This window comes from Micromys minutus, assembly GCF_963924665.1.
Source record: "Micromys minutus genome assembly, chromosome: 24".
NCBI lineage: Eukaryota > Metazoa > Chordata > Mammalia > Rodentia > Muridae > Micromys > Micromys minutus.
In genome coordinates this window covers 31,652,746-31,679,454 of record NC_137959.1, presented here as the reverse complement: position 1 = coordinate 31,679,454, position 26,709 = coordinate 31,652,746, and the positions used below count along the sequence as shown (strand labels likewise).

The window sequence follows — 26,709 nt, the reverse complement described above, 5'->3', positions numbered from 1 at the left end:
CAGCTCTAACTGCCAGGCAGGCACTGAACCAGATGAGACTTTGTGTTGTGTTCTGCACGTGGCTGTGGATGTTAAAAGTCGTCCTTAAGTTAACAGTCTGGGGCTCCAGGCGAGGTGGCTCCTCCTACCACTTGCTGACTTGGATCTGTAACCAGAAACCCCAGGAGCTAGCTGAGTATTTCCTTAGATAAAATGTTGGGGAAATGAGCTTTTAAAAGAGGGGGGGCTAAGAGGGAAACATCTATAACTAGGGTAGCCAAGGAGATTAACCTCTGACTTTCAAACAGAGGAGGGATGGATTGTTTAAAAAAAAAAAAAAAGTTCCAGCTGAAAAAGAAACTTCTGGAATATCTAAAATTAATAGCTCACCAAAGGTTGCCATGGGAACAGTTTTGCATACTTGACTTGCAGGTGCTTATTGTAAGGAAGGGAGAGTGGGGACTTGAAGGCCACAAGCAGGGACACAAATGTAAACATTAAAGGGAGACTCCTGAGGCAACGTTAAGTCAGCCATGCCGAACACACTGAGGCTTTGGATGTAAAAGAACTCGCTTACGCAAGGCAGGGAACGGAGGCTTTGAGGCGCCAGCCAACCCTGGGCTAGTGTCTGGGGGGCTGCCCCTGCTCCAGGATGGTCTGTGGTATTTCCAAGGTTACAGGGATGCACTCGGATGCAGGCGCCATACATGAAAGGACAGCGGTGTCAGGCACAGTCCAGTTTAATTAGAGTTCGGCTTCCTTTTTGTTCATCTTTGCCTCTCTGCTGCACACGTGAAGGCTGCTGCTTTGGTGAAGTTGCCCTGTTGTGGCTTGCTTGCTTTGTTCCCCTTCCTTCCTTCCTTCCTTCCTTCCTTCCTTCCTTCCTCCCTCCCTCCCTCCCTCCCTCCCTCCCTCCCTCCTTCCTTCCTCCTTCTTTCCTTCTCTTTTTTTAAAATATGTGTTAGCCTCTGTCGAAAACTGTAAGAGAATAAGAAAGGAGGGTAGTTCACATCTCTAAGAATGCATCGGGTGCTCGGCATCAATTCCAAGCATCCTCACTTGCAGGGAGCAAATGTTGGTCAAGTAGGAGAGATACAGATACACTGATGATGGACATTGTTATTAAAAAAAAAAAAAAAAAAAACAAAGATGGATGGATGGATGGGCAAATGGACAAGCAGACAAATGGACAGACAGACAATTCAGCACATATCAGGTGGTGGACACCAGGATTAAGTCTGGCAGCAGAAGCGACAGTGTGTTGAGTTCAAAGCCAATGAACACCGAATTTATGAAAAGTCAATTAGTAAGTTCCTAGGTGAAGATGGTACCTACATAGTTCACTGACTATGGAGGAGCCCAGCTATTGCCTACCCAGAGCCTTCACCCCTATCGACTAGAAGATACTCTGCGCACTACCAAAGGAGAGGGGTAAACACCAACAAGCTCTCAGATCTACAGTGATGACCTGCCTCAAAGACGTGTTGGTATAATAGTGACAGCAGCCAGCCAGTGTCTGACTGGATTTAGGGCTACTCCATGACATGGAACCCATCCCTGACACTGCTTGGTGGCCAAGAACCTAATACATACAGGGACCTAGGAGAAAACCAAATACTACTGTTTTGCTACAGGAACATGACCATAAAATGACTCCTAAGGAGATTCTGTTATATGCAGAAGAGCGCCTTGCTCAGCCCTCATCAGAGAAGCATCCTCCTGCAGCAGGTGGGACCAAATAGAGAGAGAGTCACAGCTGGACAATGTGTGGAGAGTGAGGGACCACAGAACACTCAGACCTCCTTGAGATGCACCATCAAATCCCTCCACCAAGGCTCAGGGAACCCAGAGGACCAGGAGGTGGAAAGACTGTAAGAGCCAGGGGGTCTTGTAGATAAAACAAGATGACACTCATATGACCCAATGGAGACAGCGGCAGCCTACGCAGGTCTAAGCCAGATGGGGTTCCAGTGCTGAGAGGGGAAGTGAACATAACCCCATCTCTAACTCAGAGGTATCTCCAATTGATAACCACTTGCAAAGGAAAAGCTCATTCCCTCCAAATGAATCTCACTGGACATACAAACCATGCTTAAGGGCAGGCCAGCAATGACGGCCAACACAAAATGAACTCAATGATACCTTTTGAGGTTCTTTGTTTTAAAATGTTTTGTCACAGTTGGTGTTTTCACAGATTCCTGTGTGTATGGACATGTGTGTCTCTGTGTCTCTGTGTGCGGACATGTGTATCTCTGTGTCTCTGTGTGTTTCTCATGCTTTTTCTTTGGCCCTTTGTCTTTGGCCTGTTTCTTTTGTCCTATTCTCACTTGTTTGGTTTTGATTTACCTTATTTTATTATTATCCCTCAGATGCCTGCTTGTTTTCTGAGAGAGAGAAAGAGTGTAGGTTCTGAAATGAGGGAAGAGGGGAGGAACTGGGAGAAGCTGAGGGAGGGTAAACCATAATCAGAACAGAGTTTATGAAGAAAAAAAAAAGTCTATTTTTAGTAAGAGGAAAAAATGTGAGGCAGTTGAAAATGAATAAATAAAATGTAAATTTAGTTTATTAAATTTACTAAAATTAACATTTGAAAAAATGAATAAATAAAATTTATTCAGTTATGTATCTACATCACACAATGGGGGAAGGAAAAAAACCAAAGGCAAAAGAATGGTACTGTCACAAAACAGTGGATTTGTGAGGCTGGGAAAACAGCTCAGTGAAGAAGAGTGCTTCCTACACAAGCAAGAAATCATGAGTTCAGGTCCCACAAAAGAAGTGGGCATGGCTGGACATGCCTGTAACCCCAGCCCTGGGGTGGAGGATGAGGGGGTATGGACAGAGGCGTGTGGGAGCTTGCTGGCCAGTCAGCTCAACAGAGATTGTGAGGTTCCGGTTCAGTGAGAGACCCTCTCAAGGCAAGAAGACATAAAACAATAGAGGAAGACTTTACTTACAAGGTTCCAGCATGGTGGTGAGCACGTAGAAAGATGACCTCTAGCCTGCATTATAAAAACATTTCAAGGGCTCAGCGGTTAAGAGCGCTGACTGCTCTTCCAAAGGTCCTGAGTTCAATTCCCAGCAACCACGTGGTGGCTCGCAACCATCGGTAATGGGATCTGATGCCCTTTTCCAGTGTGTCTGAGGGTAGTTGACAGTGTGCTCATATACATAGGATAAATAAATCTAAAAAACTAAAAGACATTTCAATTGTAGAGATACATTGAAAACAATCACAGGTTGACAACCTCCATATTCACACACCCCCACGATGCTAAGATTAACACTCCACTGGCCATCTATCCATCTCTTTATCCCCTTGGATATCAAATGCATGCCCCTTCCACACCAGTACACTGCATTCCTTTGTGCAAATTCTTCACCATGAGTAGTATATACTATACTCAACTGTGTGTTGAGTTTGACAGAGCCCTTGAGCATCCTTTCTTACCAGAAAAACATTAAGAGAGGAAGAGGAGGAAGAAGAGGAAGAGAAGAAGAGGAAAGAAAATCTACCGTTCAGCTCACAGCTAGCTTTCTTTCCAAAGCTCTAGAGTCACATGCATGAGGGAAAACTTACTCCAATTGGTGCGTGAGATGGCTTCAGGTTTAAGACCCAGAAAGATGGCCAGCTTGGTCGTCTGCCCACCTCATCTTCCTACATGATAACCCTTCTCCAAATCTTGCTGCAACTACAGCTTCCCTGCTGGTCTTACGATCTAACCAACTGCGTGTCGCTTTCCTCTGGCAGACCTACGCGGGTCTCAGTGAGTCAGCAACTTCTCTTCATGTTTTTCAGACTGGATCATGACCCATGTAAGTTCTCAGTTAAGAGTCCCACAGGACATGAAGCCAGAACCTAGAACCCCCTGCCAAATGGGAAGGACCCTGTGCAGGCCGGACATTTCTGCAAAGTTCCCTCCCTGCATGAACGAGACTGGCATCAGTGAAGTGGAAAATCAACTAGTCAAACACAGAGAACAGACTATATCCAACTCTGGCACATCCCGGGTAAAAATATATACAATGTTGGTTTTAACCATGTATACAAGATATATTTGCATGGGAATCTCCTGCGTGACCAATGGAGAACATACTTCTTTGGACAACAGGAGCCAAATTTCTAGAAGGGGCTTAGACTGAGACCCCCGTGCTGTTCTGCTATGGTGCTTTTCCACTGTGATCCCAGAAGATGTGAGGGAGAGGCAGCGAGACCAGGAGTTCAAGGCTGGCTTCAGCTACGCAATGGATTTAAGTTGAAACCAGAACGAATGGTTCTCAGAAAACCAAAAACGAAACATGGCTGACTTCACGGCAGGAGGAGGAGGAAAGGAAGGCTGGAGGTTCTCTGTTCCAGAACAAGGCTCGGAGGGCAGGGACAGGTTGGGGGCCGGGTAAGCACTGCTTAGACATGGACATTTGCCCAGTGAAGGGAGCAGCTCCAGAAAAACAAATGCAAAAGGCTTTTCAGAACTGGATGCTTTTTAGGTTTTCAATCCCGTCTTTTACCCTCAAATCGCTCACAACCTACCCAAAACCCACCAGGAAAGACACAAATTAGGGCGAGGTTAAACAGATCCTGTTGTTAAAGGCTCTCCAACTAGGGAGAAGATAGACCATGACGGGTGAGAGGGGGCTGCGGGATGAACTAAAAATTCTCCCTAAGACAGTATGGAGGGGATAAGGCGACTCGGAGAAAGGAGCAGTCCGGGCTGGCAGGGTTTTGGGAGGCTGCATCTTGACAAATGGGTGAGGATCTCCCAAGCCTTTGACACATGCTGCAGAATCCTGTGAGGGGGAGCTGCCCAGAAGTCAGGGTAAGAATAAATCTCTGAGGGAAATGAAAGGGGAGGCTAAGGCTACAGATGACTCTGTGAAGCCTCGATCCACACACCATGCCCACCTCGGTCCAGCATGTTAAGCTATAAAGCCAGGAGTTCAGACAGAGTTTGCTATGCCAGTTCAAGGGAAGGGACGGAATCAGGTCGGGGGGTTGCTAGGAACTGGGGTCATGTAGAGTTCTTTGCAGGCTATATTCTAAGCTGAGGAGTCAGATGCAGGGGAATGTCAGAGATGCAGACAGGTGAGAGATGGTGCTGAAAATCCTTGGGTTTCATAAAGAACAATAGCCTTAGGGAGAGACACAGAAAGCAGAAGGGGAGATGGATCACACCCTAGGGGAGGGGGGTCGGGGAGCCCTTATATGCAAGAACTTGGCCGATAGATAGGCCACTGAAGTGACACAGATAGTCAAGTCAGGACCCTGGTGCTGCAAACACCACAGACAACCTCTATGAGGCAATGGCACTTCTCACCCAGACCAGTCCGTAGATCCAGGCTAGCTGAGAACCAGGTAACTTCCAGGCAGTTCAGGCCACCCGAGTCAGATCCATGATTGAAACCAGCAAGTACACCCCTAGCCACACCCAGGAAACCTGAGTTTGGCAGGAGACAGAGCCTCCAACCTTTCTGTTCCATTCCTCTTCCCACGGCAGAGTGAGTACCACCTTCAGGCTTCCTGGAGTCCTGTTGTATGCTATCAGAAGATACCTTCAGGAACTGCTCAGCCATATTCCTCCCAGACATACTTCCAATAAAGCCAATTAATAAAAAGACAATGAAAGGAGGGTAGACCTGGAGAGTCCTCACTGTATCAGTCTGAGAACAGCCTGGTCTAGACAGTGAATGTGGGGCCAGCCTAGGCTACAAAGCAACATTCTGTCCCAGAAGAAAAGACACAAAATAGTGTCACACGAAGCTAGACGGTGAGCTCCAGGTTGGGCTGGTCTACGGAGCAAGATTGAAGTAAGAGTGGGGATTGAAGCCAGAGAAGGCAGGTGGTGGGAAGGATACTCTAGAACAACTCATTTGTATCTCCCAACACACACACATATTCTACACCCTTCAAATGTATCCCTGAAGGTGAAGCAACCCAAGATGACCAGAGATTCAACATACAAACCAAGGAGCTACACAAGCTGGCACGAGGGGAGGCAGAAACCAGCCATGTTAAACGGTATGCCAGCTGTGAGGACCACACCAGGAGCTTTCTGGAAAACCCAGAATGGGTCACCAGACCCTCAAAGAGGGACAGGAAGCAAGCAGGCTCTTCCTTGATGGCTCATCCAAAAAAAAAAAGAAGAAGAAGAAGAAGAAGAAAAAGAAGCAGCTTTCTGACAGGGCTGCAAGCCTGTCTCGAGCAAGGTGGGGTGTGCTCAGCCAAATCACTAAGAAACGAGCTCTTTAAACGACATCTGTTAGATCAATTAGCTGTGTAATTAGCCCCCCTCCTGGCCCCTCCCAGAGGACCCGAGCTTTATGACTGCTGTCTGAAACTTCCCCAGGTGAGATCTGAGGTCTCTGAACACCTATCAGAGACAACCAGGGAGCCAGCCGGGCCCGGCTTCAGAGTACAGGAAGGGTATGTCGAGAATGGGTTCCAGGAGAACTTGTCAGCGTAGGTGGGAGGAGGGACCTTCTGGGAACTGAAATATCAGAGAGGAAATGTCATCCATCCACTGAGTGATGTGTCCGGAACCGGCTGCCTCCAAGGAGAGCTGCAGGCCGAGAGGACAGAAGTGTGTGTGTGTGTGTGTGTGTGTGTGTGTGTGTGTGTGTGTGTGTGTGTGTCCGGGGAAGAGTGTCACATGGTCTACATTCAAAGTAGGACACACTGAGACTGTGGAAGAGGAGGTCAGGACTCCACTCCCCGAGGACTCTGCATGCTCTTTTCTGCCTGGACAGTTGCAGCCATCGCTCACTAATGGAACCAAATCTGACAAAATATAATTAAAATGAAGCCCACCCTGAGAATTTGAAAGTTGAGCACAGATGCAACATAAATGAGGGGGGTCTCCAGCCAAATCACCCCACACACACACACACACAGAGAGAGAGAGAGAGAGAGAGAGAGAGAGAGAGAGAGAGAGAGAGAGAGAGAGAGAGAGAGAGAGCACTTTCTAAACTAGAGCTAGCTTGGGAGTTGGGGGTGGGGCCTGTCTCACATCCACTAATTCAAGTGTGGGACACATGGAAATCGCAAGCCTGGGCCCAGCGCCACTTGGCTTGGCTAGCTGTTGGGATGAGGGATGCTCGTAAAACTCCCTGTTTTGAATCCTCTTAGAAATCCCCGGGGGAGGGGGGAAGGAAACATGGCCTATCATGCCAATACAGATATGGGAGATTCCATGGGACCCCAACTTGGGTGAGGAGACTCCTAGTCTGCGCTCTCTCTCTCTCTTCCAAAACCACCCTCTCCAAGAAAGCCACCAGATACTGCACAGGGAACCTTCCCGGGCCCAGGAGAGTTGGTGAGTTCCAGGGTTTGAAACTCAGAGGCTTCCGTTGGAACACAGCCTGTTAAAAGCAGGGCCAGAACACTCTGGAACCTTCTTAACACCTCTCTATGTCGCAGCTCCCTCCCGGACCCTCCCGAGGCCCAAGCAGAATGAGAACTAACCCCCTGATCCTGTTGTTTCTACTGCCCCAAAGAGGCGACTCCCCCAGGGGAGGCCAAGAGTAAAATGACTAACAGCCACACTTGGGTGCCAAAGTCCAAAGTCCATCTTCTGTCATGTGAAACCTATACTAATCGATCCATCTTCTGTGAAACCTATACTAATGGGGGGGGGGGAGGTTGCAGTCCAGAGTGAGGAGATTTGAGCACAGACAGGATTTCACCACCCATACCTGCTCATCTTCCTCCTTGACCAAATGAAGGTCTTCAGAAGAAATGAGGGTTCTGAATACACAGGTAGGAAGCAAGTGCTCTGGGGTCTAGAGAACCCCACCTTCCAGAGTACAGACAAGGGAGACAAAACACGTGAATACAAGCTGCTAAGAAAGCTCCTCAGACACACAGAGATTTAAGTACCAGGTTAGAGGCCATGAGCCCCAATCCCTTAGGGCTGTCTGACACTCAGGGAAGCTGGCCCAGGTAGGAAATCTGCTTTTCTATTTGTCTCCCTGGGGTGAAAGGGCAGTCAGGGGAAGCTAGAGTTTGATCTCCTTGGACCACCACAGCTGGGTTCAGACTCAGGTGGAAGACCAGGGCAGATCCCATGACACCAGGATACCTCCTTCACAAGCTACTAGTTCCTGGGGCTCAACCCTCCTCTACGGAACAAGAAGGTGCCAACTTGGTGGTAATGACACCCATGGCAGTGTGACACCCAAGAGTGCTCACAAGTGTCTGCAAAGACCCAGCAGTCCCCAAGGAGGAGATCATCACCAGAGAGAGGAAGGAAGCAGCAGACAGCCAAGGGTGAGCATTTCCTTTAGTAATTTAGCAATTTCCTCATGTCGGCAAACGATTGCTACAGTTGTTGACCTAAGAGACCAAGTAGGCTTTCAAAGCTCTGTCCTGAGCCTGGGAACCTGCCCTGCTCATTAACAATTACAGATCAAACACCAGCCATAGGTAAATAGTTCTAACCTTCTATGGACCAAGAAAGGACCCTAGAGAAGGTTCCCTCACCACTCCTAATGAGTCTGAACTCAATCAAACCTTCCATCTTAGCAACCTATATACCATAGACCCAGGGGTCCTCCATGGGCAATAGCCCAGACTCCCAGGTGAACCCTGCATCTTACTAACAACTGCTAGAGGTAGGCCAGTAGCCTGAGTTAAGCAAGAGCAGTAACATGAACAGCAGACCCAACCAGGCATCTTGACCTCACCCCATTTTATTTATATATATAATTATTACAAAAATTTATATAATATATGTATATATTATATATAATAATTTTTTAAATGATGGGAGAAATATCAAAGAGTAAAAATTTACCCAAAGGGCTGGAGGTAATTTTTCACTTTCACAACAGAAAAGATACTTTACTTAACACCAAAACCATGTGACCATCTGTGATATGAGAGACAAAGACTTGTTGAAAAACACTAGGAAAAGCAAAGGAGGGGTGGGATGGAGAGGTTGACAGAACAAGGGAGCTACTTGTTTCCTATAGGGCCTGCTGGCTCGCCACCACCCAAAGGTAGAAATGCCAAAATTAACAGATGGTCTCTTGAAATGTGAGTTTAAGGTAGGGGTGAATGTGTGTGTGCATTTGTGTGTGTGTGTGTGTGTGTGTGTGTGTGTGTGTGTGTACACGAGTGTGGCCAGCTATAGTATGTATATTCCATGTGATATATATACTATTACTTGCCCAGCTGAAACCTCCATTTTCCCAGGCACTCCACATTGTCACTGGCTGTGCCTGGCACCCGTACCTGGAGACTTCTGCAGCAGAACTTGCTCTACCAAAGGTCATCACCTCAAGCCAGTGGCCTTAATATCTTCCATTCTTTTATTGTCTCGGGTATCACTAACTGGACTCAAACACCCAAAGTAGCTGAGGATAACCTTGAACTTCTGGAGAAGGAACCCAGAGTCTCAGGCTTTTCGGCAAGCACACTGCCGGCCACATTCACGGCTCCCAGCTCTCTCCACTAATTCTGTTTAAAGTCTTAAAATTTCCACCTAACATTGCAGTTGCTTCTCAAAAACCAAGGGGATGGGAAGGACTGATAACATAATTTTATTAGAGTATAAAATTACTTGGTACTACCAACATGGTTCTCAGAGGAACAGCCTTTCCCCAGCCCACGCGAATTTCAAGTTCTCATTTCTGTTTAAAACAGAACCAAGAATATGGTTCGGGCATATTATGTAATTATTTAAAAAGTCTTGCCTTTTCCTGACAGTGTTGCTGACAATGCTTTAATTGTTCTCTTACGATTTCCCTTTCAAAACAAAAAACCAGAAACACCTGTTGGATCTGTATGTATTCAAATGTGCCCTTTGAGTCCAAATCCCCAGCAACTAGGAAGGATTCAAAATGGTGTTCACACTTTTACCCTATTCCGGGCACCTGCAACGTGGGCTGTCCAGTCTGCTTAATTCATCTACATAACTGTGGTATACATGATCGTTCTAGAAGTCAGAGAAATGCAATCGCTGCACACGCATCCCCCTAACCATTAGACTACCCCTAAAATAGCAAATGCCATTGGCAGGAAGGGTTATTCTAGATGAGAGCAAGTGGACCAGGCAGGGTTTTCCAACATTCTGACAACAAAAAGATAGTTCCTTTCCTTCTTGGCTCCAACCAGGGATCATGGCTCACTGGCAGAATCCCACAGGAGACTTGGAGCCTGCACTGGAAAATGGTTTATCCAGAAACGGCACCCTCTCCACCTGAACGCCAACTTCAGAAGAGAAACCACAGGGTGGAGCTTCACACCTGTAATCTGGGCAGATCCAGGGAGCATCTCTGCAAGGGTCCAGCCTGGGCTATCTAGGGAGACCCTGCTCCTAAAAACGAACAAATGAAAAGCTCAAATGGAACTTCTATAATACCCAGGGATTGCTCTCAGAACATTTAGTCTTAAAGATAAATGAAACACACAGGCCCCGTTAACACAACATGGGACAACTCCCCCTCTGAGTCCCTGTGGATGTAAGAAAACAGCTCAAGATGGAGAGTTTGATGAAAATGACAAACCCAACACACTTCCCCTTGAGTGTGCCTGAGAGAGAAGGAAAGGGAGCGAGGACCATGCTGCGTGCCTCCCTAAATGCATTCCAAACCAGTGGTTCTCAACCTGTGTGTGTGTGTGTGTGTGTGTGTGTGTGTGTGTGTGTGTGTGCGCGCGCTTACAGGCACATCCTTGCCACATCTCACACACAGAACTAGTGTGCACGGGTCTATTCTCTCCCCCTCCTCCTGTGTACTTCACAGGGATCGAACTTAGATTGACAAGCTTGGCAGCAAGCACCTTTGCCAGCTCAGCCAGCTCAGCAGCCTCCAGGGATACTTTGTAAGAGGCCGGAAACCATTCCAACTCTATCAAACTGCCTTCTCGGTTGTGTGTGAAAGAGAAAAGGAGGCTACAGCAGGGTGTGATGGCTGAAACCCGTCATACCATCATTGCAGACGTGTGTGCAAGAAAATAATTCAAAGCCACCCTGGGCTTCAGAGCAAAAATCCTGTCCCACAGGAAACACACATGTGTCACTGTGAGATTGTCACTAGCCTGGCCTGGCAGTCATTTTCTCTTTTCCTGCTGTATTTTTTGTTCTAATAAAAAGTATCTTCATGATGGCTATATCCTAATCATATTATATTTACAGTAAAAAAAAATCATTACTGGCTTGCAAATGTGTGATATTAGCCATGTAAGAAATAGCGTAGACTGCAGCAGAGCACAGTGATGTTCTATCACAGTCTGCAGTGTTTGTGACTATCTACAAAGAAAGACGGAGTGGGAGAGGAGGAAGACTCCCTGAGTGCTCTCCAGAGGAGCTGTGGTGGCAGGGGGGTGCAGTGGAGACTCGGAGAATGGATGGCAAGTGTTTTTGGGCTATCGGTTTCCCCAACAAACAGCATAGTGAATGCAGGGGTTTAAAGAGAGAGCCAGAGTCATGCATCTGACATAACTTCTGTTCCATTATGTGAGGCCTGAAGGGTAGAGCCAAAGGACAACACTGACTTGAGCTTCCCTGCCCAAGGGTGTGCCCGAGGCCATCACCAGAATGACCTGGGCAGAGCCCGAGGGAGAGGCTATCCACCCACACAGGAATACTTCCTAGAGGATACAAATGAAGGTGCTTAAGATGCTTCCAGAAGGCAAGGGACCTTCCCACGGGGTACCAGCCACCCAAACTACACTCTGTTGGCAACACACGGGCCACATGTTCCCACGGCCGTGATGATTTAACCCAGTACCATCTGAGCCCTGCCCCTACGGAGGGCTGGCCTTTTATCTCCCTAGAGTTCCCTGGGGCTGACAAGTGGTTGGAAGCTACCACAGCCTGTCTACCTACAGCCAGCCTGGGATCCCTCCAGTATGGACTCATGGGGCCGTATGCTATCTCCCAGCCAGGTGAGGAAGCCATGTCTGGCCAGTTCTGTTATCCACTGAGGAAAATGAACTGCTCCAGGAGGAGGCCAAAGAGAACAAATGTGCTACAAACAATTCCCTCCAAGCATCTGGCCTCTCGCACACACCTTCTGAACCTCCTGAATGAGCAGATCGTTTTCTGGGCTGAAGCCACCTGGGATGGGCCGAGTTGGCAGAGACTTTACGGTTTCCATCATAGGAAAGGATTGGTGGAAACTGGCTTGAGAGTCAAATCACGCATAAACCATATGACACTTGTACCTCTGGGTGGAAGGCAGGAACTGCCCCAGAGGACTTATGCCCCTTGCTGTGGACCAAGGCAAAGGCCACCAGGCAGCCCCTGTGGGCATTAAGGATGCAGCTGCCTTTTGAAGAGCCCTCCCTGCCCTGCCCAGAGTGTGGCCGTTAAGGAAACCAAGAATGCAAACTTTGCATAAAATTCTTTCCAAGTGTTGTTATACCTTCTGATTTGTCCATCCACTATGCAATGGCCTTATGAATCTGCTCTGATGAGACCCAAGGAGCAAGAAAGGCTGTCCATCTGTCTGTGCACACTTAAAGGGGGCAGAAAGACTGACTACAGGCTCACCACATGCCACGTGGGCTCAGCTGGTATCATAAATCAGAGCCTCGCCTTCCCTCCTATTTTAAGCCAAGTACAGAGGACTTAGATGCTGGCATCTAATCTCATGAGCAGATCTCAGACAGCTCACACTCAACCCTGACACTGGGCTAGGTAGGCAACCATCCTTGCTATAATTTAAGATTATCGTGAAACCTGGGGTCTTGGCCCAATCAAAGGCACTTCAGCTGGGAACGGTTTGAGTAATGGGCTCTGGTGGGGTCTTAATCCGTCTGTTAGAATCGCTACTCTTTCATGGCACAGCAGATTCTAAGAGTGGGCAGGTGTGCTTGGACTCCAACTACCTTCCCCTGCCCTTCCCTCTTCCCCAAGGAGAAAAGAACAAGTATTTCCAGAACTCATCATCGACCCTAAAACCATGAAAGCAAGACATGCCCAGGAGAAGCCAGGCTAACCCATGGACTCAGAATCTACTCTCTCCCCATAAGACAAGGTAGGGGGCAAGTACGACCTGGCGCCTCACATCTTGTGAGTGGGAGACATGGGAAGGTGGGAGAAGGCAGGGTGTATTTACTCAGGAAAGCAGGAAAAGGCATGAATGGCTTTGAGCTCAACCTGTTCCACAAAACACATCCATGATGGCTTAGGAAACTAACCCAACACTGAAGGCAGAGACCAGGCAGTCAGGATGGCCCACCTCAGTCTGCCAGAACACTAGTCTAGTCAGCTAGATGTTTAACCAGAGGCAGCTACTGGTTAAAAGAGAAGCCAGGGGCTCCACTATGAGCATTTTGGGAGAGCTACCCAAGAATCCAGAGGAAGGTAAAAGAAGTGTCTCTATCTGATACCCCTTGGGCTCTCCAAATCTTCCCACCCACTGTGAATACACACAAAACTCATTTCAAAATTCATCACTGAAGCTGAGATGACTCGGTGGGTAGAGGTGATTGCCACCAAGCCTGCCAACCTAAGTTTGATTTCTGGGACTCATATGGTGGAAGAAAAGATTAAACACACTCAAACTGTATACACACACACACACACACACACACACACACACAAACATAAGCACAAATACACACACACACACACATTCACCAATAAGTGTTTTGATTTAAAAAAAAAAAAATCACAAAATAAGCAGGACAGACAATTCTAGGGGAAAGATTAGCTTGAGCTCTGTGTCATCCTACATCTCAGAAAGGTCAGTCCTAATCCAGCAGCACACCTGCAGGCTGCCTGTCCACTCTCTGAAATCTTGGGACCCAGATGGCTTGTACTTGGGGATTTTCTTCCCCTCATTCTGGAATACCTGTACTTACCTGTATGGCCTGGCTTTAGATTGGGACTGAGACCTCAACACAAATTTATCAAACTAGATATACTGCCCGAGGGAATTCGGTGACACTCTGACAGTACTTAGATGTTTTGGGTCAGCTTACAGACTGGGGATTTTCAACCCCCATGACATCCATGGAAATCAAGTGACGGTCCTGCTATGAGATCACAGGACAAAGCCTGCCTGCATCTCCTGTCTCCTCCAACAGACAGGCAAGACAAGAAGAAGACAGGGCTTGGCTCCAAGGAGGAGCACAGGAGATGCACTGTGAGGCCAGACTGCAGGCACCCCAGTGGGTACAGCCAAGGACAGCCAACTTCAGTGGCTAGGAATCCGGCTTAGACGGTGGAGTGTTTACCTAGCATGATGTCCCATGTTCAGTCCCTCAGGAAACTGTGTGTGAAGGTGCGCACTTTTTAACATGCACAACTTGAAAGGTGAAGGCAGAAAAGCCAGAAGTTTAAGATCACCCTCAACCACTCGGTGAGTTTAAGACCGTTCTGAGATACAGGACACCCTGTCTCAAAAAGCAAAACACAAAGTTTAAAAAAAAAAAAAAAAAAGCAAGCAAGCAAACAAACAAAACCCTTCAGGCTGGCCGTGAACAATTTTCCAGGAAGTGGGACGGAGGCAGAAGAGGTGGTGGTGGGGCAGGACAGGGTGAGCTGGGCAAGCTGAGTGCTCTCCCTAGGTCAGCTGCTTCTGGAGCAGTTTCTCTAGCAGACAGTAAAGAACTCGATTACATCCAGTTAACTGTGCTCTAAACTGATTATGCATGTGCCGGGCTAATGGATTACATTAGCAAGAGGAAAAATAACATGCAGTCAATCTCCATTACTACGGGCCACACTAGGGCCCAACCACCTCCAACCCCCCTCAAACCTCCCCCCCCCAATCCAGGCACTGAAGAAAAACCAGGAGAGGGAGCCCCCTCCATGGCCAGAAGTTTATCTTAGTCACATGGAGGGAACAAAAGGGCTTGGAGCAAGCTCTACACTCCTGAGCTGTGGTCATCCAAAGGCGGGTGGGAGAGCTCCCTGCCTCTCAAAAGAGCCTCAGCAAGCAGAAGGGTACTCACTCTCCAAAGGCTAATAAGACCAGACTATACAGACCTTTGCTTCCTGACCCCGGGAGCAGCTATACTGAACACCAAGGCTGGACGCTCCAGGGATTCACCAGCCGAACAGCTGCTGCTCCCAACTGGCCAGCCTCTGCTTCCAACAAGAGCAACCACCACTCTCTGCCTTGAGCAAGCAAACACACAAAACTGACAAAATAAATAAGGCCCAGTCATGTAAGTGACCAGCGCAGATCAGTCAGAAAAATGTTTCCTTCACACCGGTCCCCAGAAAATGCCTCACTCTGACTTTCTGGGTGTGGTCCACGGACATGATTTGGGGATAAGTGAGTGGGGGTGAGTTTTCAGTAAACCCTGTGTTTCCGAACCCTTCAGAAGCAAAGCCAAGTAAGTGCTTGGCTTTGGTCAAGCCCTGGGCCACACGGAAAATATGGCGTGCTGACATCGTGGGTTCTGTGTGCATTTTAGAATCTAAGGGGCGACCCATTTCATCAGACAGAAGAGGCCACCTTCAGTCCATGTCTACTCGACCCTTCATCTAGGTGACACATGGCCTTCAATGGTCAGGGTTCCCTTGTGCAAACTTAACTGCCGGGTCCCTCAGAAATGTTGATTTCCTTTGGTCTTTCCACCTGGGTTGTCTAGACCATGTCAGCACCACCCTCTGGCCAGCCATGTCTGCAACCGAACCTGGCTGCAAAGAGCATTCTTTATAGCGTGGAACAGAATCAAGCTGGTTCAGTGGGGAGTTTCTAAGCACAGGACAGAGGAACCGGCTTACTCAGTGGCCAAGCCAATCCTAGTCTGCTATACCTGCTGTCTGCAGTCACTTCTAGAACACTCTATCCCTACTACCTGTCTCTCAAATTGTTCCTTATATGTGGGGCTCCCTGAGGAGGTGCAAAGGCAAGAGGAATCGTAAACATCAACCCAGCAGAGACCAATGAGAGCCAAGGAGAGGGACACTGAGGACTGCCAGCTTAGTCTAGAGTCAGCAGGAACTAACCACTTGCTAGCCCAGAAGTGAGAAAGCGCTGGAAGGAAAGAGAAAAGGCTAAGGATGGAACTGAAGGGGATGGAGAGAAATGAGGGAGTGGAGGGTGTGTGGAAGGAGGCTGGGGAGATTTATGGCGATTTGTACCTGATTGTTCATACTAAAGCCATTATGGGATGATTAGAGGAAAAGGTGAGGCTTTAAGTCCAGCAAAAATCAATAGGAACGTCTGGAGCAATCCTGCCGTGCAAGTAAAAGGACTATTTACAGGATCTGCAGCCCCTCCTCCTTCTTGATGGTCTACACTGTTCAGGGAGAGACTGAGGGGTTGGGGGAGGGAAAAAAAGGGTAGGGAGGGGAAGGGGGAAAAGGAATGAGAGAGACTAAAAGGAGAGGAAACAGAACATGGATGTGAAATACAGAAATGGGGAAAAATCAACAAGGGGTCCCTTCACTTCAGCTATTTTTTCCCATAACATTTATTGCCTTCCACCAGGAAATTGATCCATGGGGTCTGCAACTCATCTTGGCCCTCAAGAATGAAAACGCTGTGAGGGCAGAGATCTGGGTGTGAGTACATACGTGTGTATATATCTGTGTAAACATGTGTACATGTATTTATGTGTGTGCATACACACTCATGTACCTATATGCGCGTGTACACACGTTTGTGTTAGGCTATTTTATGAGCACTGATATATACACACTTCCAGAACAATGGCCAGCACACAGAAGGTGTTGAGTGCACGTCGAGACGGATAAACAGAACGGACGTATGAATGCCGCACTCGGAGGGGAGCCGCACTCTGGGAACACGGAGGGGAGAAGAAATGAAAGATGAACTGATGGGCAGGAAGAGGGGCTGGTCCACAGCAGCTGAGGGACACTCAGTACAGACTACAGCTGAGACCAGTACCCAAGAAGAGAACAACACAGTACTGGGCTGCTGGAAACTCACCTGCCCCCTAAAATGAGACACCCCGAAACCTTCAGCCACCAGATGAAGCCATCGACATCTCTCGGGCTTCACTGGGCACTGGACGCAAAACCTTTAGAGTTAGTCAGCCCTGCTCCCCAAGCCCACTTCCAAGTACCCAATTCAGCAAAGACCATCCCTGGGTCTCAAGAAGTCGACCTCACCTTATACAGCTTCAGGCTGGCCTCATGCCTGGAGTTGACTGTGTGCAGCCGTAGCTTCTCCAGGCTATTGGTGTAGTAGTCACAAGCATTGCACTTCAGGTGCACAGGGTTGCCAATGGCCACACACTTAAGCCTCCACTCGTTGGCCTTGCCACCCTCCTTGATGTGGGCCACCAGCTGGTACTTCTGTACATGCTTGTCCGTCTTGCAGTGCAGCTGGAAGTTGGCCTTGAGCTGCGTGTTGTAGCGGCATAGCTTGCACTGGTAAGAGTCCCCCATCACGGCCTTCCACTCGTCCTCCGAGAGGCTGCGCTCCACGTTCATGTGCAGCCCCAGCATGTCCAGGTTGTCCGTGGTGAACTTGTTGCAGACCGCACACTGGAAGAGCTTCAGGGATGGGTCGTTGGTCTGGATGAAGCTCTCGCCGAGGTTCATCAGCTCCTCCGACACTAGCTGTCCGCCCCCGAGCCGCATGTCTAGGGGGATCTCACCGCCCACTGTAGGAAAGGTAGAGAGGAAGACAGTCAGAGGTCAGCCTCACAGCCACAGCACAGAGAGCAAACCCTTCAAGGTGCCACTGGCTGGACAACAAAATCCTCTTGCTGTGTTTGAATAGTCTGTGGCTTGCGGAGGGTCCCGTGCCACCTATATTCTGAAAGAGAACATCTAGATGAATTTAGGGAGCGTGACCCCCTGAGCGATTTTAGCTCGCCCCCCTCTTTCAAGATCCAAGAAAAGTGTGCTTAAAGTCTGCATCACCCTTTGTAAGCAACAGGATCTGAAAGTCCAGACCACCCTAGCAGCCTCCTACCAGCGCCAGAATGGGAAACGGGCAGGGCAGGCCGCAGTACCAGGCCTCTAGCAGGAATCTAAAGCAGGCCCGGTATTCACCTACAGCATCACCTAGGAGCAAAACTTCCTACCATGCTAGGAAGTGGGGATGGGGGTGCCTTGCTGTCCACACAGCAAGGAGCTGAGTCTTTGTCATTAATATTAATGTAGATGGTCACACTGCTGCAGAGCAAACTGTACTGCACAGGTGTCAGTGAGGAGCCTCCCGCCCCCTCCAAGGCCCTAACCTACCCCTTACCCTTTCTAGAACGATCTTCCTGTTCCAGGCCCCTGTATCACACAGAATACCGGGACACAGCTAGCCATACGCAAGACCACAACTCTACCAGGGTAGAGGGGCACTCTAGGACCAGAGTCCAGCCTTGTCCTGAATGGCCCTGCCGTCTCAGAGCCCACATGGTGTACACCCAGTGAGCAAAGATTGTGTGCAACAGACAAGGGTCAAAAGCACCAAAATGACACATGCTTGGGAGGTTGAGTCCAGTCAGGCAGCTGCAGCCAATGAGCCAGCTCACACTCCCTGAGAAAGGTCTGATAAAAGGCTGCCATCCCTTCCCTCTGAGCCCCAACCCATGTTCAGTCCATCACTGCCCTGAAGAAACCCAGGGGAAGGCTCACCTTCACTGGTGGTGAACTAACCCGGCAAGCTTTTACATATTCCACGAGAAACCCTTGGAGGGAGCAGACTCCCCTCCACCACCTAGACGTGCACAGTTCTCAGAAGGCTGAGTGTCAACTTCTAGTTCCTACCTTTCCTTAGAACACAGGCACTCCAGCTACAAGGTCTGCCCCCACCCTCCACCCTCCAACTGATATTTAACTTGACCTTTTTATGTGTGGTTTGACTGGGCTTTTTTTTTTTTTTTTTTTTTTTTTTTTTTAAATAACTGATTAGAATCCAAGTTAGTGGCTCATCAAAGAAAAATGGATGAAGATGACAGGGGAGGGGGAGGGGTTTATATCAACTACAAAAGAAGAAGAGTTCAGTATGGATGCCACTAAGCTACATCCGAAGTCTTCAGGCAATGTAAGAAGACAGAGAAATCCTCCGCAAGTGCATTCCAGAAGGTTCTGGAGGCTTTCCACCTCTGGGCTCTCCTACCATGCCCCCTAGTGAGAGGAGCCATAACTATGATTTTCTTTTTTAGGGCAAGAGAGAAAATAAGACGGGGAAAGAAAGAAGAGGAAAAAAAAGAAAATCCAGCTCCATCCTTAATAAGGACAAACACAGGCAACATCCACAAAATATATTCAGTGCTCGGTCGAAGCAAAAACTAGCGGAGGGGGCGAGACAATGAGCATCGTTTCTGACGTGAACCACCTGAAGCATCTAATCTTCCCCAAAACTTCAAACGCAGCCTCGGCGCACCATCCGCTGTGCTTGCTGGATGTCCGGATGAACATTAGAAGCCCTCGGAAGGAGCAGAGATTTAAGCCCCCCGTTCACAGGCCCGGCAGGATGACAGAGAGCACAGCAGAAATGCCTGCCAAGGCTCCGCCTTGGAGGGATGCCAAGGCGTTAGACTCCTGCAAGTCCACACAGTTAATTGAACAGTGAATTAGATGACCCTCGCTTGATCCACGAGCATCTGGGAGCCTGTCTGAGTAAGACGGAGGCAGGCCTTGGGAAAGACCATGTACCCGAGACAGAGACTCAACTAACTCAGACTTCACGGCCTGGCACGGAAGTCTACGCAGAAGCACAGCCTCAAGAGGCATGAATTAAAAAACATATCCAAAGAGCAAAGGAAGAAAGCAGAGGCCTCCTAACCCCAAGCAAGTGCTCCTCAGATGCCTGGTTACTTGGGAAACAGGAAAACGACCCAGTGACCCACTACTTGATTCTGTACTAGACTTGAGAGTCTACTAGATGCTTGTGGAGGGGGGTTATTCATATGGCTGTAGGTCTTCATATCTTATCTACAAATGGTGTAGCTCCCTCCTCTGCATTCTCAAGGATAGAGGCAGCTCCAGAGCAAGGATCTGACCACTAAAGAGAAAGTTCTGTCAAAGAGATCATGGGAATAACCTGGCGAGAGTAAATTTCATAGAAGCCCTTTCTGGCTCCCTGCAGAACCCAATCCTATCTAATGCCCTAGAGCCACCTCACCGGTGGCCTGAGCCCAGCGCAGCAGGTGCCACCGAAGCCCGTCTACTTGCCTACCTTTTCTTCTGCTGAGGCCACACAACTTCCTGTGTCAATCCTCTGGGCACATCTTCTCGTCCGCACACCCAGCCTTGCGACATGAAACAACTGTGACTCTCCTCACCCAGACAGACCTCACAGCCACGGGGAGGACAAGACGCCTCTGAAGACCCACCTCAACCAACCATGGTGGCTCAGAACTCAAGAGCCCTTCCCGACTGAGCTGGGCAAGATCCCTGGAAGGGACGGGCTCTATTCTTGAGACATGGAGTGGCTCTTTTTTTGTGGGTCTGAATACAAGGACTGCACTTCTGCTTCTCTTGTATTTGGTAACACTAAGAACTGGGGTGATTCCCTGGGACTTACAGACACAGGGTAGAAAACATAAAAACAAGAACATAAAATAGGACTCCAACTGAGGAATTCAAGACATCATTTGCTTTCAAGGGAACTAGGAAGACCTTGATTTGTCATCCTGTTCCTATGCTTCTGAAGTATGGGTTCATTCGGAAGATCTGTCTACCAGAACTTGACAGTCTCTAAGATTGAAAATTAATTCTTGCTGATGCAAGGGAGATGGAAGAAGAGGGAAAGAAGAGGAGATATGGGCTTCAAAGGCACTAGGGAACCACACCCAGCCTTCCCAGGGTGCACGGGGGTTCCCTCTGGGGACAAAACAGAACGATGGATTCTTAGTGCCTTCGTGGTCAACCAGTCCAGTCAGAGAAATGGCCTCAGGCCATGAGAGATCCACAGGTTAATGTTTCCAAACAGAAGACAAGGTTCAAATGTCATGAATCCAAAGTAAAGCAGAGGGCACGAAGAACAAGCTGGGTGCTGGGAAGCACGGCTCGCCCACCACAGCTAGCCCTCGAGACATGACATAAAATGGACCCGAGTACTGGTGAAATCTGGCTTCCTGGTGCTTGCTTAACCCACGCCCAAATCAAGGTATGTGTTCGCTCTATTGCTAAGAACACTATTTATTCCCCATGCCAATCATAGGACTCCACTGAACGAACATTCTCTCTACAGAAGACACTAGCTAGGGTCAGGGAGGGAAGTTAGGTCGGGCCCCCACTTAATGAGGTCAAAGGACCTGACCGTCATACACTAACCTTCAAGCAGTCAGAATGTGTATTTTCCTGGTCAGAACACAGGTCACGACCCACATCCCTCACTCTCTTGGCTTTACTATACATGTGTCAAGCTAATCAGTAATCACTAATCATTGTGGTTTGAAAAAAAAAAAAATGTCCCCAAAGGCCTGTGTGTCAAAGACTTGGTCACCAGCCTGTGGCATCTGGGCAGGTGTTGAAGCAGAGGTGGGACCCAGTTGTTAATCTCCTGGGCCCCTTCTTCTCCTCTTTACCCTCCTCCAAGCGTTCTCATCATGATACAAGACCTTGCCACTGAGCCCAAAGCAATAGGGCCAACTGACCGAAAGCCCCAAAACCGTGAGCCAAAACTCTTCCTCTATACACACCCGTCACCTCCAACACTTGTCACAGTGGCAGAAAGTTGACCTTTGAAGGCCTGCAGGTAGCTCACCCTGTTTCTCCTGACAGCAAATACCCCACCACACACACACACACACACACACACACACACACACACACACACACACACTCACTAGCCAGTCTCCAACTGCTACTGAAATGTAAGCTTTCTTTGATAGACAATCTTACAATTTATTCAGTTCTTCATTTCTCACACTACTCGTGACAGTGTCCCCAGGGCAATTTTATTCCTAATTAGTGCCCAACAACACCAATCAACAACTCATCCGAAACAAGGAAGAGTAAGAACGTTATCTCTTTCGTCAAGATCCTCAGAAATACACAAGAGCGCTCGGGGGATCTCTGTGGAGGGTTCCCAGCTCGGCACAGAACCAGCCTTTGGGTTTTTCGATAAGGTTTGTTATGGCCTCCAGTTGCTCGTGTCAAAACCATAACTGTCCTTTTTTAAATTATTGAGGATGGTCCTGGCTACGGTTTCCTGTAAGCTTCGATAAATATTTAATGGAACTCAAGAGTTTTGGGTGATTATGGCAATTTTTCAAATTGAAGAAGAGAAGAAAGACTGGGAATGGAAAGGGGAGGTTGACCATAAACAAAAAAAAAAAAAAAAAAAAATAGAGGCAACACTCAAGTTTTAATCCTGGCCCTATGTAGCCAGCGTGCAATTACAGCTCTCTCCTATGCATAAAATTGTCCATATGTACACATGGGGTATGAGGAGAAATCCTGGAGGAAAAACACTGATTGTGAGACATTTCCATTTTATATTTAAAAAAAAAAAATTAAGGGATTTAAAAAAATCAAAACCAATTCACACATGGGCCTGCCCCAACCAATTCTACATGCTCTCCCCCACCCTGACCCAGAGAAACCCCTATGGTTAAAACACACAAGCTCAAGGGAAGTGGGGGTGGGGGTCAGCCTCACCTAGAGTAGGCGTCATGGCGGCCATGGGCCCTGCAGGATCCAGCTGGAATCCACTCATCATGAACTGGGCATCCGATGCCGTGTTATCCATCTTCAGGTTGGGCAGGTTCATGTTCTGGGCCAGGTAGTACTGGTAGAGCTCGGCCTCGGCGGGCGAGGGTAGGCTGCCGAGGCCCAGGTGGCGGTTGTGCTGGATCTGGGTCATGTTCTGTTGAAGCAGCATCATGTTGTGCATGTGCTTCTCACTGGTCATGTGGATGCGGAGGTTCCTGGCCACGTTGGTCTCGTAATCACACACCTCACACCGCCACGTGGGTTTGGTTTTTGGTTTGGTGGGTGAGGGGGCGCCGCAGGAGCTGCCGATGTTGGCTGCGGCTGCGGCCGCGGCCGCGGCAGCCGCGGCAGCCCCAGCGCTGTGGCTGAAGACCTGCTCGCCCCCTCCATTCTGCAGGTTCTGCATGTTGTTGAGATGTTTGTCGGACTGCATATGAATACTGAGGTTGCCTTTGGTAGTTGTGGAGTAGTTACACACCTCACAGCGGAAGGGCTTGTAACCACACGTGTAGCTCTCGCCTCGTGCCAGCCGCGGGTGGGGCTGCCCGCTTTTGCAGTAGACGCAGGAGCCCCCCGGCTCCGGGTGCTTCTCCTTCATGTGTGCCTCCAGTGTCTGCTGGTACTTATAGTGCCAGTTACACTTGGGGCACTTGAGCGTCTTACAAGAGTTACGCGAGTGCATCATGGTCATGTGGCCGCCCAGCGAGCGTGAGGAGCCCAGGACCGTGTCGCATTTGGGGCACTCCACACCGCTACCTGAGGGGCACTCCCCGACCCCAAGCTCACAGAGGGAACCAGCGTGCTGGTGATGAGGAACAAAGCCCCCATCGTCGCCCTCTGTGCTTTCATTTGGTTCTGGTGCTGTGGCACTGTCTTTATTGGCACTTTCGTCAGCAAAGTCCAGCCTCCTGCCCTCTGCCACGTTGGCCCTGACGCCCTCACTGTTAAAGCTTAAACGACTCCTCCGGTTCGCACCATCAAAGACAACAAAGTTAGAAGCAGAGTTAGAAGTAGTAGAAGCTGTGCCCCTCGACAGGGTCTGGAGCACATTAGGCATTAAGGGGGAGTTAGAAATGCTTTGGTTTGAGAGAGCAAGGTCGTTTTTGCTGCTACTACCTGCTGTGGCCCCAGACTCCTCAGGGGGCCTGTCCTCCAGTCCCTCCTCCAGATCATTTGGAAAGAGTCCTTTGCAGCCCTCATCTTCCTCTTCTTCCTCTTCCTCCTCCTCTTCCTCCTCCTCTTCCTCCTCCTCCTCCGCCTCTTCCTCCTCCTCTGCCTCCTCTTCCTCGGCTGGCTCCACCTTCTCGGAGAAGCAGTCCTGATCCCCCACTTCTTGCTTATCTCCTTCAGCTGCCCCAGAGTCCTTGCCCTCTGAGGATTTGGTAGGACTAGAAGCCAGAGGCCCCAGGGGAACTGAGGTAATGGGAGTCTTCAGGACCGAGCTGGTGAGCCCGCCAAGGTTCAAGAGGGTGCTGGGGGTCAAGAGACCAGCCGGGGGCTGCTCAGGGCCAGCAGCGGCTACGGCTGGGAGGGCCTCCTCCCCTTCCATGCGAATGCCACTAAATTTACCATAAAAACTGTGTCCGGGGCCTATGAGGTTAGCTGTAGAAACTAAAGGGGGTTGAAAGGTTTTGTTTTTTGGTTCCAGAAAACTTACAAGGGGTTCCTTGTCTTTGCCGATCCCTTGGATGATAGCGGAGATGTTCTTATTGCTAAGAAGTTTCCGCTCCTCCTCACTCAGGGTCATTCGATGGTCGTGCACCGCGTGGGTCACAAAGGAACGGACATACCCAAAGGAGAGTTTGCACAAGAAACACATCAGAATGGGTTTCCTCTTGCCGTAGAGCACAAAGCCATCGAATTTGGACAGGTCCACATTGTTGGGAACATCTTTGGATACGCAGGAGCTTTTGGCAGAACCATCACTGTTCAGGTAATCCTTGTTGCTTTTGTGTCTCACGTCAAAAACGCGGAAGCTGTGCAGGACAGGGCTGAGCCCTGCCAGGGCTGAGGTATTCGGGAAGGCCTGGTCTGAGCCCTCAAACCATTTCCCGAAGGATGAGGCTATGTGGAAAGTGTTGATGATCTGCGGGTACACGGGTGCAGCACACGAAGGGTCCCCTTGTTTCCCCCCCACCCCGGGGAGAGAGTTCAGGAAGAGCGAGGGGACGCCCCCGCTGCCACTGCTGCTGCCACACGCGGCCCCGCTCTGGGCCAGCTGGCTCAGGCTCTCAACAATGTACGCGGAGCCATCTGGCTGGTAGACGATTTCCCCGGCCAGGTTCTCCACATCGCTCTCCTCGTCGCCCTCCTCGCTGGTGTCGCTGGCGCTCTCCTCTCGCAGGGCCGGCGGGGGGTGCGTGCCTGGGCAGTGGTGCTCCATGTAGGTCTGGAGGCTGGAAAAGGAGGCTGAGCACTCGTTGCAGCTGACCTCCTTGCTGGCGGGCTCGGCTGGCGGCCCAGCGGACGTGCTGCTGTCCGCCAGGCGCTCACTGAAGGGGGCCCTCAGGCCGTCCAAGGGCCCATGGCTCTCGCCTGTGGGCTGCTCCATGCTACTGGGTTTGTCGGGGAGGTGGGTGCTGTTGAGTTCAGTCCATTGTCGGTGCTGAGGGATCCCGCACCCATTGTCCTTCCCCGAGACGACGGGCGAGTCACAGCCTTCCATGGTAAGGCCTGCGTGGAGCTTTCATTGCACCCAGTACGGATCGGACCTGAAGGGCGGAGTCACGGGGGGTGGGGGGGGGGGGGAGAAGGGAGAGAGGGGAAAAGAGAGAGAGAAAGGAAAGAGGTTAGGAGGGCCAAGGCTAAAGTCCCCACGTGGGATGCTCTAAGAAGCTCTGTCGACACCCACAACACAAAGCTTGCAGGGCAAAGGGCAGACTGGGAGACATGGCCCTGCACAGTGCAGTTCAGAGAGGGCAAGCAGTACAGTGGTCCTCACAGCCAGGTTCATGCAGTGAGTGCGACATGGGGGAAGTGGCCGAGGACACGCCCCTTAGCCCTCACACTGTTGGTCACTCTACAGTTAAACCCATTGGAATTTCCACTCTGTGCCATCAGGGCTTCCAGACAGGCAGGGCAGAGAGCCATAGTGGAAGAGGCTTATCGTCCTTCTATACCCAGTGAGGTCACAGAAAGGGCCCTCCTGCATACAGATAACTTACATGAAGTCATCTGTAGCTGATCGATCTCACTGGGGGCTGAGGGGGACACAGGGGGTCACCAGGGAGGATGAGAGGAAGGAAGAGACTGGCAAACTGAGACGTATCCAGTGTAGAGAAAGCAGAGGTGTTTTTCAATGCCTGTGTGTCAGGTTTGGTAAGTTCAAAGGTCCACAGAGTTCAGAGGGCAAAGGTAAAGGCTTAGGTACATCCTGAAAAGGGCCCAAGGGGGACAACAGCCATGTCCCTCCCCCTCAGGTCTCAGAAGCACAAGAAGTCACATTTCCCAAGCAGTAAACCTTACATGGTGCCGCGACTCAGACCATCAAACCCAAAGAGAAGACACCCCAGATTCCCATCTCCTTCATCCCAAACCAGATCCTTGTCTGGAGCTCAGCAGACGTCACAGTGGAACTAGGAAGGCACCAAGGATGAGACTGGCCAGACTGCCAATGGGCCAATTCCTCCTTGGGGAGCAATACCTCAGCCCATCTGCAGGGAGCCCCTTCACCATGCACCACATGCATGGGGCAGTTTTCCCCTAGCAAAGGCAGAGATGGCAGCTGGGCTTAGCAAGGCCTGCTTCCACAGCTGCCTCTGACTTATTAGCTGCTCCCCCGGCAGCTGCCCTTCAGCCCTGGGGCTTTTCCGTTTCCGACTCCAGAGTGCTACTGAGCTGAACTTGCCCTCTGAGAACTCACGGTCCCTGGGGAAGGTAGCAACAGATCACAGGCTGCCTGGCTCCTGCAACATCACCGCAGAAGCTGTTACTGCTTTGCTGCCTTCTCCTACAGGTGGCTCAGCTCCTCTCAGAGCTCAGTCTTTTTTACCCACAGACCCCAGGCCATCTGTCCCCTGCCATCTAGCTCATTCATAAGTGGCAGACAAAGCTTTTGGCTAGATTTCATCTCCCTCCATCTCCTGCCAACCTTGTACTTCGGCTTTTTGTATTTCTCCAGGCTTGACTGCATAGTGAGCCAACAGCTCCCCCTCGGGAAAAGAAGGAGAAGGCAGGCTTGCAGAAGCCTCAGGAA

At 49.7% G+C, this 26,709-nt stretch overlaps 1 protein-coding gene across 1 annotated transcript in view; it reads right to left on the bottom strand.

The window, feature by feature from the left end:
- Positions 1 to 26,709, bottom strand: part of ZFHX3 (zinc finger homeobox 3) — a 234,879-nt gene that overhangs the window by 135,751 nt on the left and 72,419 nt on the right. Inside the window, exons 2-3 of the mRNA XM_080937029.1 lie at positions 22,461 to 25,225; positions 17,016 to 17,512 (exon numbers count right to left, since the gene is read on the bottom strand). Of these exons, the coding sequence (XP_080793155.1) occupies positions 17,016 to 17,512; positions 22,461 to 25,179 (3,216 nt within the window). The 5' untranslated portion in view covers positions 25,180 to 25,225. The remainder of the gene's footprint in view (positions 1 to 17,015; positions 17,513 to 22,460; positions 25,226 to 26,709) is intronic.